Source organism: Cyanistes caeruleus, chromosome 8 (genome assembly GCF_971803275.1).
Source record: "Cyanistes caeruleus chromosome 8, bCyaCae1.hap1.1, whole genome shotgun sequence".
In the NCBI taxonomy this organism is placed as follows: Eukaryota; Metazoa; Chordata; class Aves; order Passeriformes; family Paridae; genus Cyanistes; species Cyanistes caeruleus.
Window position 1 is genome coordinate 18,737,084 of NC_141708.1, and position 17,971 is coordinate 18,755,054.

Sequence of the window (17,971 nt, forward strand, 5' to 3'; positions counted from 1 at the left end):
GTGCCTGGAGGCTCATTGGACCATGGCTCTTGGTAGTAGCCACAGCTTGCATTGGTTTGAACCAAGAGTGGGGCATAACTTCCTCCAGTGATTTGTTGTTCCTTTTTGTGGTGCCTATCCAAGTGTGTTAATTTCTGTTCATATTTTGGTTGCACTTTCATTATGTATGAAAATAGAGAAAAGTACCTTCTGTTCTGAAGCAGAAAGATAGGAGTAAAGGAAATGTGCCTCAGATGCTGAGCTTCTGCAAGCTACTCTGAACAGTACTGGCATCTAGAAACAAAACACTAAGCTTGAAATGCAAATGAAATTCCACAACTTCTTTTTTGTCCCAGCCTTTTGATTTCCCATGTGGCAAGACTTTTAACACTCTTGGTACCAGAGAGCTGGATCAAGAAACCAGTAACACAGTTTTGGAAGGGAAATTTTGGATCATTGATTCTAGTTATCTGCTATTAGACTCTCACATCATATATTCTGCTGTCCTTTTCTGAAAAAGTTTGTTGCTAAACTGAAGCAGCTGAGAGATTGGATTTATTCTAAGCAGGTTACTTTCTGTGATTTTCTCAATGTAAAACCTGATAAAAATTTATTAATTGATTTGTGACTTTACTTCCCAGCAATATATAGCTCTGGCTCCATGGCAGAATGTAATATGCCGTTTTACTGATTTAATATTTTGGTTTTTGAAGATTGCTCGGTGTCTTTTAAACTATTTCATTATTTAACTTTTATTAATTTTCATTTGCAGAATGAAACAGTTTATCAGTAAATTAGTGTCAGATCTTTAATTAAATTGTCAGACTTGGAGTTGAAAAAAAAGCTACTGCACAAACCCTTATAAAAGATAGGATATGAAGTCAGGTGTACCTGCTTTTAGGAGAGGTTAAGCATCAAAGAGAGAACAAATTTCCAACAAATACCTGAATTCACATCACTGTATGATCAAAATCCTATATCATTAGCATGTGCAAGTGGTGTAAAATGTAAAGAACTGTAGTTTCCAGGATAAAGCCAGTAATTGACCTTTATCTTTGTTTTGTCAGTCATTACATAGTTCAGTTTGCTTTCTGGCCCAAGGTTATTCTACCGGGTTTTATTCTATATGTGTACCCAGCTTTGGGTAAGATGGGAAATAAGTTACAAGGTCTTATTAAGAGTTAAGAGATGTGTGTTTGAGGCATGGCTGAATCTTGTCTTTGATTCCTGCAGACCCAGCTGTAAATGGATACCTGCTCTTTCAGTGTCTGTGCACCTGAGGTGTCCTAACATGAGGGCAGATAACACTGCTGTCTGTAGTGCTGTTGACTAGAGAAATAAAACCTTAAACGACAAGTTCTGTGACAAGGAAGGTGATTGTTTTATCTGTATTTATAAAGTAGCATGTGTATGTATCTTCTCTCACAATGAAATAAGAGTATAATGTGTGACAAGGAACCTCAGTTTTTCTATGACAGTATAAAAGCCTTGTTTAAATATACAATCGGGGCTTTTACTAAATTAAGTATAGAACTGATGAGTCCCAAGACAGATAGAATATGTGCTGCAGCATGATCAAAGCAGTGATGACTGAGCAGCTCTGGTGTCTGAAGCTGAAGCACAGGGCTGGGCACGGTGTGCTTCTGTGGCAGCACACCTTTTGTCACCTGAGGTCCCCATGGGCTGGCTTGCTTGACCCAGGTCTCTGCTGGCAGTGCTGGTTTCTGTGCAGCCCAGTATGGAGATGACTTCAGTTGTTCTGCTGATTGTGTTGTTCTTTCCTGGGTTTCAGGCTTTGCTGTGCAGATCAAAAGAGCTGTGAAACCTTTGTCTGAATATTTGAAGTGCAAACAGTGTTTTGCAGCAGTGGGTGATCAGAGCAGCCTGTCCAGCAGCTGTGGAACATGGGAGACCCAGGTTTAAAGCTTCTCTGTTACGAGGTGATTAATGAGGTTATTAATCCTTCTCACCAAAATCTCCAGGAAGAGTTGAGAAGTTTGTCAGAGTGACATGCAGGATATAGCAGCAGTAAAGGTCTTTAATAACAGCCAGTGGAGTCAAATGCTCTCTTAGAACATTGATTTTAGATTTGTCTATTAAATATGCCAAGAGTTTCACTTCATGTTTTTGAGTTAGTTCAGCTAATTCTTAATTCTTCGGTTATTCTATTTCTCACTGTGCTCTTGTTGCAATTTACAAATATGACTGCTGCTGCACCTTTCTCCAGGTAGATGGAAGATCCTGTTCGAGTAAGAGCGGGATGAAAGGCCTCAGAAAGTACTTCAGGGAATGGTCTGGGTTGGCAGATGGTGCTCATGTGCATATGCTAGTAAGGAATATAAGTCCTCAGGTTGTGTTTGAGTTGCTGAATTACCAGTGTTTCTGGTTTGTAAAGAAAACCGAAGCCTCTAATCTCTTGCCATTATTGTTAGAGGAAGGATTAGCTATTACATGGCAGCTAGATTCCAACTAGTTTATACACACACTTCCATCTAATTATTCTAATTACTGTAGCATTGCTCATTTCCTGAGCTATTGTTCTGTGCAATGTTTGACAGCTGGCAGGTTCCACTCCAGAGATGTCTGCATTTGACCTTGGGGTACAACATTTCTCTTCTAATTACTACTCCTCCAGGGATGAGACTCTGTGACCTTTCTTGCATTTAACAGTAAAGTCATTTTCTTACAGCTAGCCCTTAAGTATCTGCTGTAGAGTGATATCTGACTCCATATGCTGTGTTTCACCCTGAAGGTGATTGCTTTGCATACTGACTCCTGACTTGAGGGTTTTCTTGTTTGTTTGTTTTAATTTCACTGCAGGCTGGAAGTCCAACCTCTGTCTCTGCCCCCCATAGCTTCTCTCGGACTTCTGTTACACCATCCAACCAGGACATCTGCAGGTAAAGTGTGCCATTTGTCGGGCTACAGTGAGGCTCAGGAGAGGTTCCAATTAAGGAAAAACAAAACTGAAAAAGCACATTTTTGGGGAAGTAAGCGATGTGGGGTTCCCACTTGAAGCATCCCATTTGTTTGACTCGACTGCTGTCTAACACTGCTTTGTTAAATCCTACTGACTGTTTGGCCCTGCTATGTTCGCCATTCCCACACTAGCTATAATTCTCATTTCTTCACTTTTAATTATACATGTTCTCTTTTTTAATTGGTTTTTTTTTTTACTTTCTGTGCTTTTATTCCACTGTTCTGCATGCAGTTCCAGTGCAGTGTTTTCTGAGTGTTGTCATCACAGTCCAGTGCAGTCTGCTGTTGTCTTGAAAAATCCGCACTGCCAGAGCCCTCTGACACAAGGGGTCACTGTGACAGTAATCTGTCAGGACACGTTACATGCAGCAAAGAGAAACTCCCGTGGGCAGGATCGGGGCCAGACACTCAGGTCTGCTAAGAATGTAAAGCCCACCCGCACTCTGAAATTCTCCAAGTCCCTCAATGACGTGGACCAGAAGGCGCAGAGCACCAGCGAGTGCTTTGATTATGTGGAGCGAACACGCTCAGAAGGCAAACTGACCCCAAATCAAGAGCAGTGTTTAAGGATTAACAAATTTCATCTTAAAGAGAGGAAACCGCTGAATCTCAGGCCTCTTTCTTTTAGCAATTCTAAGCACTCCTATATCCCTTCCCTTTCCAACTACTCAAGTGCATCGGGAGGAGCAGAGAACCACAGCGCTGTACATATCCCCCTGCTGGAGGACAAGGTGGACCATGACTCCTCAAGGAGCAAAAAACTGTTGCGTTACCTTTTTTCCTTCTCCCACACCTCCAGCATCAGCAGCCTGCATAAATTTCATGAACTGGAGAGCTATTCCAGTCACTTCCAAGCTGACAAATCCTCCAGCATGCTGGTGGAAAGCACGGACTTCTGCTCTGATGATATGGGAGATGATGACGTCTTTGAGGACAGCACCTCAGTGAAACTCAAAACGAAAGAGCAGCGGGCACCGCTCTGTTCAGTTGAGAAGGACAGTGACCTTGACTGCCCTTCCCCCCTCTCAGAAAAGTTACCCCCTCTCTCCCCTGTGTCCACTTCGGGGGATACCTGCAGGTTGGTTTACCAGAGAACCACCTACCTTTTTAACCCTCCCATGTGCGGTGGTGACTGTTCTGCTTTCCCTCGCCTTCATGCTGTTTCTGTCTCTTCTTTACCCTGTCACCTTGCTAATACAGTGTGTGTGATTTGAAGCATGCAGCCTTCTCTCTGCAGTCCTGCACCCCTCTGATGCACTTAACAAGGCTACTAAGCAAAATCATTTCCTTTGGAGTCAAATAAATTCTCCTAAAATTTATTTCAGGTTTGGGGTTCTGAGATAGTATTTTTCTCTTATCAGTGCCCAAACTGGGAATACAATGAGAGACACAGCTACGCATCATAAAGGTCAAGCTGAACATGTCTTAGCTTTTAATGAGCAATGTGTTGTCCTGAAAGCACTGGTGGTTTGGTCAGAGGGTGGGAATCAGGAGGAAAACAGACTGCTTGAAAATTGCTTGTGAGATCAGATCAATATAGCTTTAGATTCCCCCCCTCCCTCAGTTTGTATCCCACCACACTTTTTTATTTGTTACGGGTTTCCTGGTTGTCTTGGTCAAAGGTGATCTTGGTGCTGGCTGTTAGTGGTAGGACTGTGTGATGTCCATAGTGTGAGGTTCAAAAATGATGGGTGTCCTTAGTCCAGCTGCAGAGGATTAATCACGTGCACAGATGGTAGGAACAACAAGATCTGGACTGTTTTCGTGGTGATTTGTTTGCAGGTCTGCCCCATCCCACATCCAAAATGTGGTTGAGGAGCAAGAGTCATTAAGTTCAGGAGCAAATGTCCAATCCCTCTACCTAGCATTTTATTATCTTCGTCTTCCTCCTCCCTAACAGCACTTCCTAAAGCTGGCTTTGTTATTACTTGCCAATATTATTTGATTTCCCTCCTCATTACCACAGTATCTAGCTCTGTACTGGCTTATCAACAAGATGCTGTTGTAATCCACCCCCACCTTCATTTCCACTTGCCAGCTATCAGCAAGGTCACAAGAGGGAAGATGCTACACATCAGTAAGAGACTTCAGTAATAGACAGGGATGGCAGCAGGCCAAAATGTACTTCACATATGCTTAGTAACCTGTGTTCATTCCCTGAGCTCCTCACCATCCCCCTTTCAATTCATGACCTCTTCCACATGGCTAGAAGGACTTCACAATGCTTGATGCTACCCAAGGGTTGTGTATAAACTGATTCTGGAAATCAAATGTCAACAGCTGGCAGTAACATTTTATCAGATGTCTTTGCTGTTTGCATAGTTAAGCTCTAAGGAAAATAGGGAATTTTGCAGAGCTGATGCTTCCTTAGCAACTCTTGCTGAGTTGGAGAAGCAAAACCATTTAGAGTAAGTGTTTTACTTACTCTAAAGTTTAACTTTAAAGTAAGTTTTACTTAAAAGTAAGTTTTACTTACAATGTAGTAAAACTACATTGCTGTAGTTTTGCATTGTGAATCTGTCTCTTAGCAGTTTGCATTGGAATAAATCACTTGTGTAAAATCCAGGCTATCTAAATCAGTTGTTCATGATCCTGGGGCGGACTGTTTCACCACTGGTATTGGAATTTTGTTTTATCTTCTATTTCAGACCGTAGTACATAAGTAGCTGTACCTCTCTGTGTATATTTTGTCTTGGGAAGTGCTGTCTGATCTGTTTAAATGCTATTTGCAGTTAAGTGCTATTGGTCTGGGTGAAACATTTTCATTTCTTGCTCCATTTTTTCTTTCAGGTACTGCATTTCTGTCAGGCTCTATGTGTGTGCCTCATCCGTGAGAAAGCAGCTGTCTAGCTAGCTGTTTCTGTGCTTAATTATTTTGTGTCTGTGTATGTGCTTGTGCAGCAATTGAGCTGTTTAGTTGTAGCTCCTTTGTGGAACACATTCCTTTGATTTATATGTCTCGGGATCCTCAGTGAACATTCATGTGTGATCACAAATATTACATGGCTCTTCCACATCCTTTCTGCTTCCTCTTCTCCTAACCAGCAGCTTTGCTTCTGATTCAGGATATGTCACTGTGAAGGAGATGATGAGAGCCCTTTGATTACCCCTTGTCACTGCACGGGAAGTCTTCATTTTGTGCACCAGGCCTGTCTGCAGCAATGGATCAAGAGCTCGGACACGCGATGCTGTGAGCTGTGCAAGTATGAGTTCATCATGGAGACAAAACTCAAGCCTTTGAGAAAGGTAGGCACAGGACCTGCTTTGTTAAACAGAGATCCACTCTGCAACAGGCTGTGTCTACGAGCCTGCAGCACCCAACTTGTATTTCTTAATGTTTTTGTGGCTCCTTAGTAAGTCTGGTCAGTCTTGTACAGGTACAAAAAGATTTGAATTAAACTCACCCTGGCAAATTCAGTATCACTGGAATCCAGCTCTGATAACAACGGTTCTAGCCCAGCAGCTTTCTGTGTGTAAATGTGTAAATGTATATATATGTGTGTGTGTGTAAATATATATATATATGTGTCCATGCAACAGTCTGATTTTTTCTTTAGATTTAAGAGCACAAAAATCAACTTTTTTTTTTAAATGTGGAGCTTTGTATTACTGTTACCTGCTTTAGTTTGTGGCTCACATGTTAAGATCCACATGGCTTTTAAGTTCTCTTCAAAATATGAAGGTTTCACATTAAATTTACTTTAAACCACACTTTTGAATGTAACTTAGTTAAAATTTGTATCTTTTCTTTTTAAAGGCCCAAACTTATTTAGTGAAAATAATACATTGTAAGTAAAAAGTGATTCCCTGTTACATGTGTTTTCATTTTTACCTTTTCCTAGGGTGTGAATGACTAGGTTTTAGTACTTCAGGTTGCTATAACCTGTATTTTTGTTTTATAGATATTTTTCATAAATATGGTGACTTAAAGTATAGCTACTAAGACATTTTGTGCTTCTGTCCTCATTTTGTTCTCCCACATCCTCTGAGCTTTCAATATCAGTTGTCCTTAAATCAGGATTTGGAGATGGAAGTCACTGGTATTCTTAGCACAGACAAATCTTTCCATATCTACCAAAGCAGAAGAGGTTAATAACAATAACCTCAGTCTGGAACTAGAATAGATGAGAAACATTAAATTCAGTTATGATGAGCCTAAATCATATAGAGTGAGAAATTTGGACTGCAGCTATCCAAAAAACACTACAAGTACTTGTCCAAATCCTAAAAGTGACTTCTAACAGAAAATAGAGTAAATTTCAAACACTTAATTTTTCAGAGAGATGTATTGTCTGCAAAGTGTATAGCTTAGCATGTCCAGTGGATGAGATGTCCTTTGTTTATGGCTGTGGTGGATCATTGCCTTCTAAAAACTGAAGATTTTGGCTTGGTAGCCTCTTGGCACACAGTGTAATTGTTTCTGAGCTGCAATATTGGTCCTCATAAGCTCTGTTGTGTGCACAGACAATACTGTGCACAGCCCAACCACAGGACAGGAAAGAAATTACTCTAGAGAATCCAAAGAAAGAAGAGTTGCTATAGTTGTCAGTTGACTCCTGTTTTTTTTTCTGTGCTCACTCTGCCTGAAGTGGGTGGGGGAACATTATCTGAATATTTGTGCCCTATGGAAAAAAAATGTTGTGCACCTTCAGAAATGAGTCACTCAACATCATTAGTTATACCTGAATAGGTCATCTGTGGGAAGCAGACAAGCTGCCAGAAGGTAGGGATAGAGCCATAAATAGAAGGAGTTTACATCTCAGATACATCTAAAAGAGTCCTTTTAGAGGTTTAGCTGCAGCAAAAAGATAAGATGCCTCAGCATCTTCAACTCAGCCTTCATGGTAGCCTTTCAGTCAGGAAAAAACAGTCTGGAACTGGTGAGTATGATCAGGATGGGATAATAATAGGGCTTCTCCTTGTCTGTAGAGATGGAATTCAACTTCCTTGGCATCTTACAGTTATATTGCAGCATTGGGTTGTTCAGACACTAAGGGAAGAGAGTGAGAACAAAATGTGTCATGGCTCAAATGAAGATGAGAATAGACAAGACAGATGCTTAGTTTTAAAATTTCAATGAAAGAACGAGACATTAAATCTAAATTTTCTGCTGTTTTTTTGGGGGGTTTTCTTTCTGTTTGTTTTAACAACACTTGAATAGTCCAGAACTGCTGTTTTAAGTGGGAAATGCCACATGCTGTGTCATCGAAATAATACAGCAGGGACCTACAGATTTGAGTTTCCTCTCTGGGCTAGTGTGCAATTTGCAGAATATTTTCTCTTTTGCTTTACAGTCATCTCTCTTGAAGCAGTGAGGTGGTGCAAGCTTGTTTTGTGACTGTGGAGCCAGCAGTTCACAGGAGGTATTGTCCAGCAGAGGAGCCCACACAGTGGAACAGAAAAAAGAACTATAAATTAGTCAAAACACAAGTCCTCCTGGCTCTGTAAAAGCATTTGCAAATAGATCTAACATGGTTGCTTTTTGGCAAAATAATTTGATTAATTTGTACTTTCTATCAAAAGGCAACACCTTTGTATAGACGCAAAAGCAATTTTCTTTTTAAAATACAACCTACAAAGGGAATGTTTTGTCCAATCTTTTTCTAAAAAGATTGAAAAAATACAGCTTTCTAGTACAATGAATCTAGCTTGTCATTCCTGGAAATACTCAGTTCTTGTGCCATGATGAGGTTTGGATGCCCACATAACTGGAAATGTGACTTGGGCTGGACACAGAGATGTGTGTGACCCAGCACAGGGATGATCACAAAGTCTCTGTCTCATGTTTCAACCATTCTCATTTTTGTGGCAGTGGAAAGCAATAATTCAACATAATGGATGATTTCAATCTCACCATTCAAGTCATCCTCACCCCCTTCCATTTTATGCCTCCTTTTTGAAATCCTCTTTTTCTACAAATTATTCTATGAGACATCAGATGCACCTTTTTATGCATGAGATGTTTATATGTCCCAGCATGTATTTTGTGAAAGTGTGAGAAAAGCCCATCATAACTCTTTTCCAAGCAGATATGCTGAGGGATGTGTGTCCCACATGCAACAACTTTCATCATATACATAGGCAAAATTACAGAAAAGAAATTTAAAACACAGCTTGTGGGTGTCCAGATATGTCTGGCTTATTAGAGGCATCTATAATAATTGTCTCATTTCCTTGTATCTTTCTGAAAGTACATTAGCCTGATTTTATGGGTTTTTTTTGAGCTATATAAGCATTATTGATAGATACAAATGTGGAGATTTAATTTGTTGCCATCCTCTCACTTAGAAAAGCTGTCACCTCCACTCTATATTCTTAGGACATACGTATTTAAGTACTCTTGAAATACTGAAAGTAAAGTGAGTGTCACTGCTATAAGTGGTATTAAATATATGTGAAGTTTGAATGAAACCCCCCAGAGGCACGAGGTGAGAGCTGAACAGCCATGAGACTCTGAGAGCTCACCATGAGGTGTCTTTACACACCCTGGGCAGTTGAACCATGTGCCACTTCTACTGTTCTGTTGAATGCCTCCCTGAGCAAGGTACCCACTCCCACTCGTGATGCTCAGCTGCAGCTGTGGGTGCCTGCTGGGGAGCGCAGGAAGGAGCAGCAGTGCTTGGGCCCCTCTGCTGGCACTGCCCCTGTGTGGGGTAGCAGGGTGCAATGACATTGTGCTGAGGTGCCGGAGGGAGCTGAGCACTGAGTCCCCTCTGGCACCAGGATGGCTCCAGTCACAGCAGGGTGAGCTGCCAGCCATCACACACGTGCTGTGAACAAAGCACTGGTGCCATCTGACTTTTAAAATCCTCGTTAGGAGGAAACTGGTCTCCTGCCTGGTTTTTGTTCTTATCTATGTTCTCTTTTCATACTCCCTAGTAACTACAATAAACTCCTAATCTCTTGCTCTGGTTCCTGGTTTCTTGCCAGTGGGAGAAGCTGCAGATGACAGCCAGCGAGAGGAGGAAGATCATGTGCTCTGTAACATTCCATATCATTGCCATCACCTGCGTTGTGTGGTCTCTCTATGTCCTGATAGACAGGACTGCTGAAGAGATTAAACAGGGACAAACTACCGGTATGTTACTTGCTTATCTTCCCACTTACTCTCTAGGAATAATTATTTATCCTGATTGCAGAGAGGATGTGGAACATAAGTGTTAAATTTAAACTAGTCAGCTTCGCCCTGGTGTGGGGTTGGTTTAAAAGCACAGTTCTAAAATTATTTAGTTAAATCAGTAAATTAACCAATGGATTAATCTGTGGGTACTTTTTTAAAATCTGTTTTAGGTCAATTTAGTTTGCTCTTGTGAAATGCATGGATATGAGAGCTAATCCAGTGTAGCCAGACACAAAGTTGCACTGCCTCAGCAAATTTAGGTCTAAATTTGCTGATAAGGATGTAAGCATTTATTTGCTGCTATGACTACCTTTAAACTGGGCAAAACTGGAACAGTTTTAAAAAAGAGAAGAAGTAAGAGGAACCTAAATTCAAATCTTTGAGGTAAATCAACAGGGTTTTCTTTCTGTCCAGTTGTCTGTGCAGTGGGTTAGTCAGCAGTGAGAGACATGTTAGGCTGGAAAAACTTTTGAGTGATTGCACTTGAAGCAGAAGAAATTCAAGTTGAATATTAGTACTCCAGTTTGCACAACTAAGAGGCATTGTAATCTTATAAAGGGCTGCCAGCCCAGTGCACAGGTACCTTAACTTACTGAATAGAAGGTTTTCTTTTGTATGTCAGCAGTAAACATACCAAGCTGAAATGTGTTTACTCAGGTATGCTGGGATGCAGATTTGCAGCTGTCAAAAAACTTCCTCAGGCGTCTGAGCCTAAAGATGGGGATAGAATAGATGGAAGCTGTTAGAAGGCAGGGTATCCTTGCTTATAGAGCACTGCATGCCAACTAGACATGCAGGTGGAAAATGTTTTGCTGGTGATTGAACAGTCCTTTGGGGAGGTATTTGAGCATTAATAAACTAGTAAATCCACAGAGCTGTTACAGTCTCTTCAGAGCAGAATCACATCAAACTGAAAAGTCATCCTCTCATTTCTCATTTAGGCTATAGTTGGATTGTTCACAACTTCTGACAGGAAGCTGCTTTCAGTGAAATCTCTTAGTTTCTGTTCCATCCAACCCCATTTCTTCCATGAACAGTGAACATGATTGGCCTTTCAAAAGTATGAGGTTTCCATATGATAATGAAAGTATATGTTTTCAAAGATTTATCCTCTCCAGGTTATTTTAACCAGTAAATAAATTGGATGAACATAACTAGGAGGAATGATGTGAATATTTGGTACATATTTTAGTGCTTTCTCTGCTCCTTTCATTTGGATTCTAAATCCATGGACTTCTGTAATGAGCTGGGGGATGCAGGAAGTGTGTGTGGATATATATTCATGTCCACATGGGCAAGCATGTGCTGTCACTGCCTACATCAGACAGCTCACCTTTGAATCAGAGGGTCATATATGAATCACAGGTGGGATTTCATCAGTAGTAAGACTGCAATGCCCTTTGTATTTTGGGATTAATACCTCCTTCACTACTAATTCCTCCTGCACTACCATACATTTCTAAAACAACACCAGCCTGTATCTTAGTTAAAACTTGGCAGAGCTGGAAAGATAGGATTTTGTTCTCTGAAAAACCTGGTAATGGGTGATTCAGCATAGTTTCATATCCATCTTGTGATGGCACTTATTTTAAAGATGCTGGATGAACACAGGACATATGTAAGCAGAATATATATAACATGAATAGTTTTTAATTTAAAAGTGGTTGATAGAAATGTAACAAGATCCACTGTCTAAATGTTCAAGCTAGACAAATTTAGGCAAAGTGATGGTGGTATTTTTTAAGAACAGAGGATAAGCTTGGAGTGCTTCAGCATCTCCAGCACTCGCAGTTTTGTATCAGAGGAGATGCTTTAGTTCAGATACAAGTTACTGGGTATGATGCAGATAAAATTTTCTTCATCTGCACAGCAGACATGCCAAGCTGTATGGTAACAATCATTCCTTTATGTCTCCATGTACTGTGTGATCACAGAGTGGAACAGACTTACTGAGTCACCGTGTTTGAGTCTCTGCTATGAAGAGGAAACCATGTCATAGAATCCCTTTCATAACTTGATCCAATCTTTGATTAAAAGCAGGTGTAAAAGGACCTAAGCATATTACTGGTGGTTGCCTTGACTCTGTGATTGTACTGCATCAAGGCTCAGATACAGAAAATCAGTTGTTTTGGGTTTTTTCTCTGGTGGGGAAGAATGTGATATGTGAAGCAGAAGTCTGTGTGTTTGAATGAAGAGGAAAAATTGCAAAATAAGAATAGTTTGCAATTCTTCTTTTTATTTTCTTTCTTCCAGGTATTCTAGAGTGGCCATTTTGGACTAAGCTGGTGGTTGTGGCTATTGGTTTCACTGGAGGACTTCTGTTCATGTATGTACAATGCAAGGTGTACGTACAGCTGTGGAAGAGACTTAAAGCTTATAACCGAGTAATATATGTACAAAACTGTCCAGAAACTAGCAAAAAGAATATTTTTGAAAAACCTGCACTAATGGAGCCAAACTTTGAAAGTAAAGAAATGTTTGGGGTTCACCATTCAGACACAAACTCTTCACATTACACAGAGCCAGAAGACTGTGCTGCAGAAATCCTTCATGTCTGATTGCTAGGTGGAAGGGGTGTTTCTGTATGTCCTTGAAGATTTGAATATCATTGTTTACTGCAAACTGCTCTACCTTTTTAAAATCAGCAAACAGCTGAAGGCTGGCGGATGAATTTTTTACATTTGTCTTTTTGTTGGAATTTTTTTTAAATCCCTTAGGCATATCTGTCCATGTCACCATGGTTGCATACCTCTCAACATTTTGTGTCTCATACTGGCTGATCAAAGAGCCACAGGATATTGGGTAGAATGAGCCTTGGGTTTGGTATCAAGGAAGCCGCTAGCGAGATGTCATCAACTTCATGGAGTCTGTTACATTCGAACATAACTCTTAAGTGATTCTGGAGGATGTGTAGTGTGGGGTTGGTTGGTTGGTCTGTTCTTTATGTGTGATGAAGGAGGTTGTCCCAGACAGTAAGAGAAATGAGACAGAGAGAGTCTAATCTACCACTAACACTGCCACTAACATTGTGTCTTAGGCAGCAGGTGTAAAATTTTGCTTTACATATTGCGATAAGACTTACAAAGCATATAGCACTTTTAAAAATCTTTATTTTGTGATATGTATGTCAAATGAGAATGAAACTTGAAAGAATGTGTCATTTTTGAAACATTTCTTCATTCTTTACCCCATCTATTCTTCTAGAACATAAACCTCTTGCCTTATGAAAAAAAAAAAATTAAAAATTTCAGCCTGTGATTTCCAACACATGCCCACATTATCTTACTAAACATAACACTAAAAAACCCTGCCTCTTTGGGTTTCCTTTGAGGAGCAATTGTCTTTCAAGGATATTGCACTTGTGACTTGTGTATGGGAAGTAGTGGATGTGTACAATATTTGTTTTCAGTTGTTTCAGTGCTCTGTTTTGGGGATTGGTTTTGATTTTTTTTTTCCCAACAGGTCAGATCATCAACATACCTGCACATACGTATCTGATGTAACTTTCATTCCAAACCACTGGCAAAGGGTTTGTTGCTATACTGATAAAAATGTGAGCTGTTACAGAAAAAAAGGAAACGTAGTCAATACAGCAGAAGCTGGTTTTCTTTCTTTAGTGCTGTGTCATGTGTGAATTACCCATGAATCTGATGTTGTCACAAGAGATGCTGACATCCAAGTCCAGGAAGTAAATATCACATTAAGTGGATAAATTTAAAATACCTGCCTGATGTGATGCACTGTGTGGTCAGAGAGTAGTACACGTCTGTGCTTTTGAATTTGGGACTGGCTTTTTAATCAGTCAGCTTTCATGCAAAGAGAGGGACAGCTTTAAAATCTGTTTGCAAGGCTTTAGACAGAGTTACCCAAAGCCTGGAGTGTCTGCAGTTGATTTGTTTGTCCAGTCTGTTTCGCTGCACCACTGTCCAGCTTTAAGCCCTCATTTAACCAAAGTCTCAGTGTGACTGGAGCAGGAATGAAGCCCCACAAAAAGTCAGCACATGAGGCCTCTGCATTTGAAAGCTGACTTTCCCTACCTGAGCCCTGTCTAAATCTCTGTAAAGTCAATGATGATAATATGGCTGGTTTTAGTAGGAGTTGCCTGGACTTCTCAGGTAAAAGTTTCTGTTTACTTGTTGAGATAGTGAACTAAATTCTGAGCTCTAGTTCAAGTTTCACTTAGTATTTTTGAAGTACAACTTTGGGTACATTCTTTTCATAGCAAAAGCAGCTGCTTTAAGACTTCTTAAAGTATAACAGTAAGAGATCAGGGATTTTTTTCCTTAAAATGTAATATTAATTTATTTCTAAATCAATATTTTAATAGAAGGCAGGGAAGGGACTATGGTAAGAGAACACTTATCCCAGTGGTTTCTAGAAGCTGTTAGAGGAAAAGCACATGTGCCTCTGTCACTTCATGCTTGAAGCTTACTGTCTGTGATCTTCATGAACATGGTACTTTGTTCTTGAGATGTGTTAAAACATCCAGACCTCTGGGCAGTCCTGGTAAAGCTGCACTGGCATGGATTTGTGTACTGTACTAGCTGTCAGGATGTCCCGTGCTTAAGTGATACAGGCTGACAAACCCTGCATACCCTGCTAGTATCAGGGCAGTCTTTGTGACCATACACTGCAGAGTCTGTTGCCTGTGCCTGCCATAATTTGAAGTGCAATTACTCAAGACCTTTCCTGAACTCTGCTGTGGGTGATCCTCTTCTATTACGAGAACCCAGATAATACACTGTCTCATTTTGTTTTCTGTTCTGTTCTGTGAAAGATTCACTAGATAAACTCAGGTGGGTTAGATATCAGGTCTTGCACACCTTCATGATGTTCTTCTGAAATATCCAAGTGCACAAGGCCTGCCCGTCCGCAAGATGCTCACGTTAACAGCTGCAAGATGCACAGAATCGGCTGCTGAGTGATGCTGTGTGATGCTGTGCGTTCTCATCCCACATGTGGCCTGTGGGTGAAGATGGACAAGTCCTGGTATGAAACCTGGCTGTTCTCCAGCTCACGCCTGAGAGGCTCCGGTGTGTGAGCAGTGTTCTGCCATCGCCGATACAGCATACCGTACCTTGCTGGTTCTGCTTCAGTCACTGTTGTACGTGATTCTAGGTGAAACATTGCAAAATCTCATTTGGTGTTTTGGAAGCTGCATGTGGAATGTGCCAGGTAGTGTTCAGTGTATTCAGGATACTGAAGGTTTTTGCTGTACCCCTGAGTATCTTAACTTGTAAAGCAAAATCACCCCCAGCAAAATCGCTTGGGGAAAAATATTTGTGAATGAAAATGTTTTAGCAAGTGTTGCTGCTAACAATTCCCTCTCCCAGCAGATCTTTTCTGAATGAAAATTAAGGCTTATTATTTAAACTCTTTATACTGCTTAGGAATGCTTATACCAGGAAGGGCTGCAGAAGAGATCCATCTGTCAGGGGGTTTCATTTATGCTGGTCACACTTCTCATGCTGATTCTTGCTTGGTGTTAATGGTGGGCTTCTGGAGATGCAGTTTTCTGCTTCTGCATGGTGCCATCAAATGTTTGAGAAGGCTGAATGGTGCTTTTTTCTTCTTTCTCCTCAAGAAGATACTGTTGACTTTTTTCAGCTTCCAGCTGTGAGGCACTGATGCCAGCTCAGGTGAGCTCTGTCTTTTCTGTTCAGATGTCAGTAAGGGGAACAACCACCCCCTGTTAGATCAGGCTTTCCAGTACTTCCTTCTGGCAGCTTTTGAAATTACTGAAATGGAAGCCTGGTCCTTGTACCTTGGCCAAAGTTAGCTTGGATTACCCTGCGACTTTCCTGAGACCAGAATTTAAGTAGGACGGAGCATAGGCTTAATGCCATCTACCACAATCCTTTTCCTAGGTTGCCAGAGCTTTGCTGATACGTCCAATGTGCCAGATAACTGACCCCATTCTACTGATGGCACTCCTGTCCAAAAAAACACCATCTGGGCCAAGGAAGTTCCCCTGCTGTGTCACATTTGATGAATCTGTCAGGTCATGAACGTGCATTACGTTAGAAATACAGGTGTGTGCTGCAGAGGGTTGATCTTGGGTAAGAGCTGATGAGATGTTAAATTCCTGTGAATTTCCAGGAGGTTTTTCAACTGTAAGCCTGTATTTTGGGAGTGAGAGTGGTGTTTAAAATGTGTTCTGAAGAGATCACCAGACCCTGGGACAGCTCCCTCTGGTTAAATATAATTGAGATTTGCTTTGCTTCAGCAAGGAGGCATTCAGTGAAAACTGAATGAGCCTGTGAAGGGTTAGAGAAGTACTGGGCCTTTGTGCTGTACTTGGGAATTCCTGGGAAGCAGCTGTAACTCTGTTCAAGCCACCCCCCTGTACTGATCAGAGCACAAGTTGGTGCTGTAAGGAAGGGGGCTGCTTGGCCTGCCACTGCTGGGACACCTTTGAAGTGATGCATGGATGTGGCCACGCACAGGAGCTGGTTGCTTCAGCCCTGTGTGTGGCACAGAATGTAAATATTGCAAAGTGGGAACCAGGTCCAAATTTCTCCTAAAGCTGATGTGTGTTCAGATAGAGATTTCTGGTGTGGTCTGCTCTGGAGACTGGCCAGCAAGGAAAAGGGGGAGGTCAGTGACTCTGGGTTGGGTCCCTCTCAGATATGGGTGAAACAGGGCAAATACAAAAGCAAGGATATTGCTGGCTGGATTTCCTTAGTGTTGTATTAGATACGCAAAGAAAATTTCTAAGTGGGACCTTTTATTTTGTGATTATCTTTTAGTTTTGAGATATTGCGGTGTCTGTATATTCCAATGAAGTACTGAAAGCACTTGTCTTTGTATAGAAGATAACTGTTTAAAAATTGCAGCTAATCTTGTATTTAGGAAAAACATTTGTAGATAGGTAATTGTATAATGTTGAAGAACTTTACACTGGCATGTGTTGTATAGTTTATACAAGACACTTCATACTTCTGCAGAATTTTTTAGTTATTAAATTTCTAGTAACTTAATGTATAGTTTTGTATCCTTTCATGTATGTTCGTTTTCTCAGTATTACCACTTGCAGAGTTATTTTTAGTTTCTTAAACTGTAATTGGTTATTTGTGTGTGATACACAGGGTTATTGACTGCAGCAATAAAGTGTTTCTATAAAAAAACCAGAAAAACCCAAACCCATTATAGTATCCATTTTGTTTGAAAAAGCGTGGAGAGAAAAATTGAGCTCTCCCATAGTTAAGATGATGATCAAAACACAGACCTTGATGGCTCTTCAGTGTAGCAGACCAATGCAGAGTAGCATCCCATGATAATTCAATGATAAAATGATCCATAATGATAAAGGTGTTGTAACCATGGGAATAATTGGGCAGCTCCTTCCATGCAGGTGCTTTGGACTCAAATACAGGAATCATGGGAAGAATTTTCTGGCTTCTGCTGTGCAGGAGGTGGGGAGAGAAGATTTCCCATGGGCCTTAAAATCTGACCTTCTGGAATCAACACTGCATGGGGCATCAAATGGTTCGTGTCTGAAGTCAGCATTTTCACATGCATCTGTCTAGAGGTGCAGAGCAGAAGATGCTCATTGCTATGATTTTCCTCTAGGAATAATATTAATTTTGTGTACAGAAGAGGAAATCTTTAGCAGTTTCACTAGAATACATTTCTAGCACCAGTAGGTGAAGGAAACTGCACTGCTGTGAGAGAGCTTGTTAAAAAGGCATACACACCAGAGAGCAAGGACCTGGAGAGTTGTGTCTGTAACAGACACAAGGGGGCTCAAAGAAAAACTTTGCCTTTCTAAGTAGTAATCAATTTTTCATTTTCTTTTATGTAAGGAAGGGAAGGAAATCTTTAAATCGGCAACCCTGAAGAGATGTCTTCCATGTAAAACAAAAAAGTCTCTGTCCTATATTCCCTTAGTAC

The 17,971-nt window shown here is 40.8% G+C and overlaps 1 protein-coding gene across 12 annotated transcripts in view; it reads left to right on the plus strand.

The window, feature by feature from the left end:
- MARCHF8 (membrane associated ring-CH-type finger 8) overlaps positions 1-17,220 on the plus strand; it is an 89,484-nt gene extending 72,264 nt beyond the window's left edge. For 8 of the 12 annotated variants that reach the window (XM_086899931.1, XM_086899935.1, XM_086899934.1 and 5 more), the window contains 5 exons: positions 2,800-2,879; positions 3,191-4,036; positions 6,024-6,204; positions 9,889-10,036; positions 12,332-17,220. In XM_086899931.1, the coding sequence (XP_086756057.1) occupies positions 2,800-2,879; positions 3,191-4,036; positions 6,024-6,204; positions 9,889-10,036; positions 12,332-12,636 (1,560 nt within the window). In that variant the 3' untranslated portion in view covers positions 12,637-17,220. The remainder of the gene's footprint in view (positions 1-2,799; positions 2,880-3,190; positions 4,037-6,023; positions 6,205-9,888; positions 10,037-12,331) is intronic. The other 4 variants (XM_086899937.1, XM_086899938.1, XM_086899939.1 and 1 more) reach the window with 2 other exon arrangements.
- Positions 17,221-17,971: the final 751 nt, after the last annotated feature.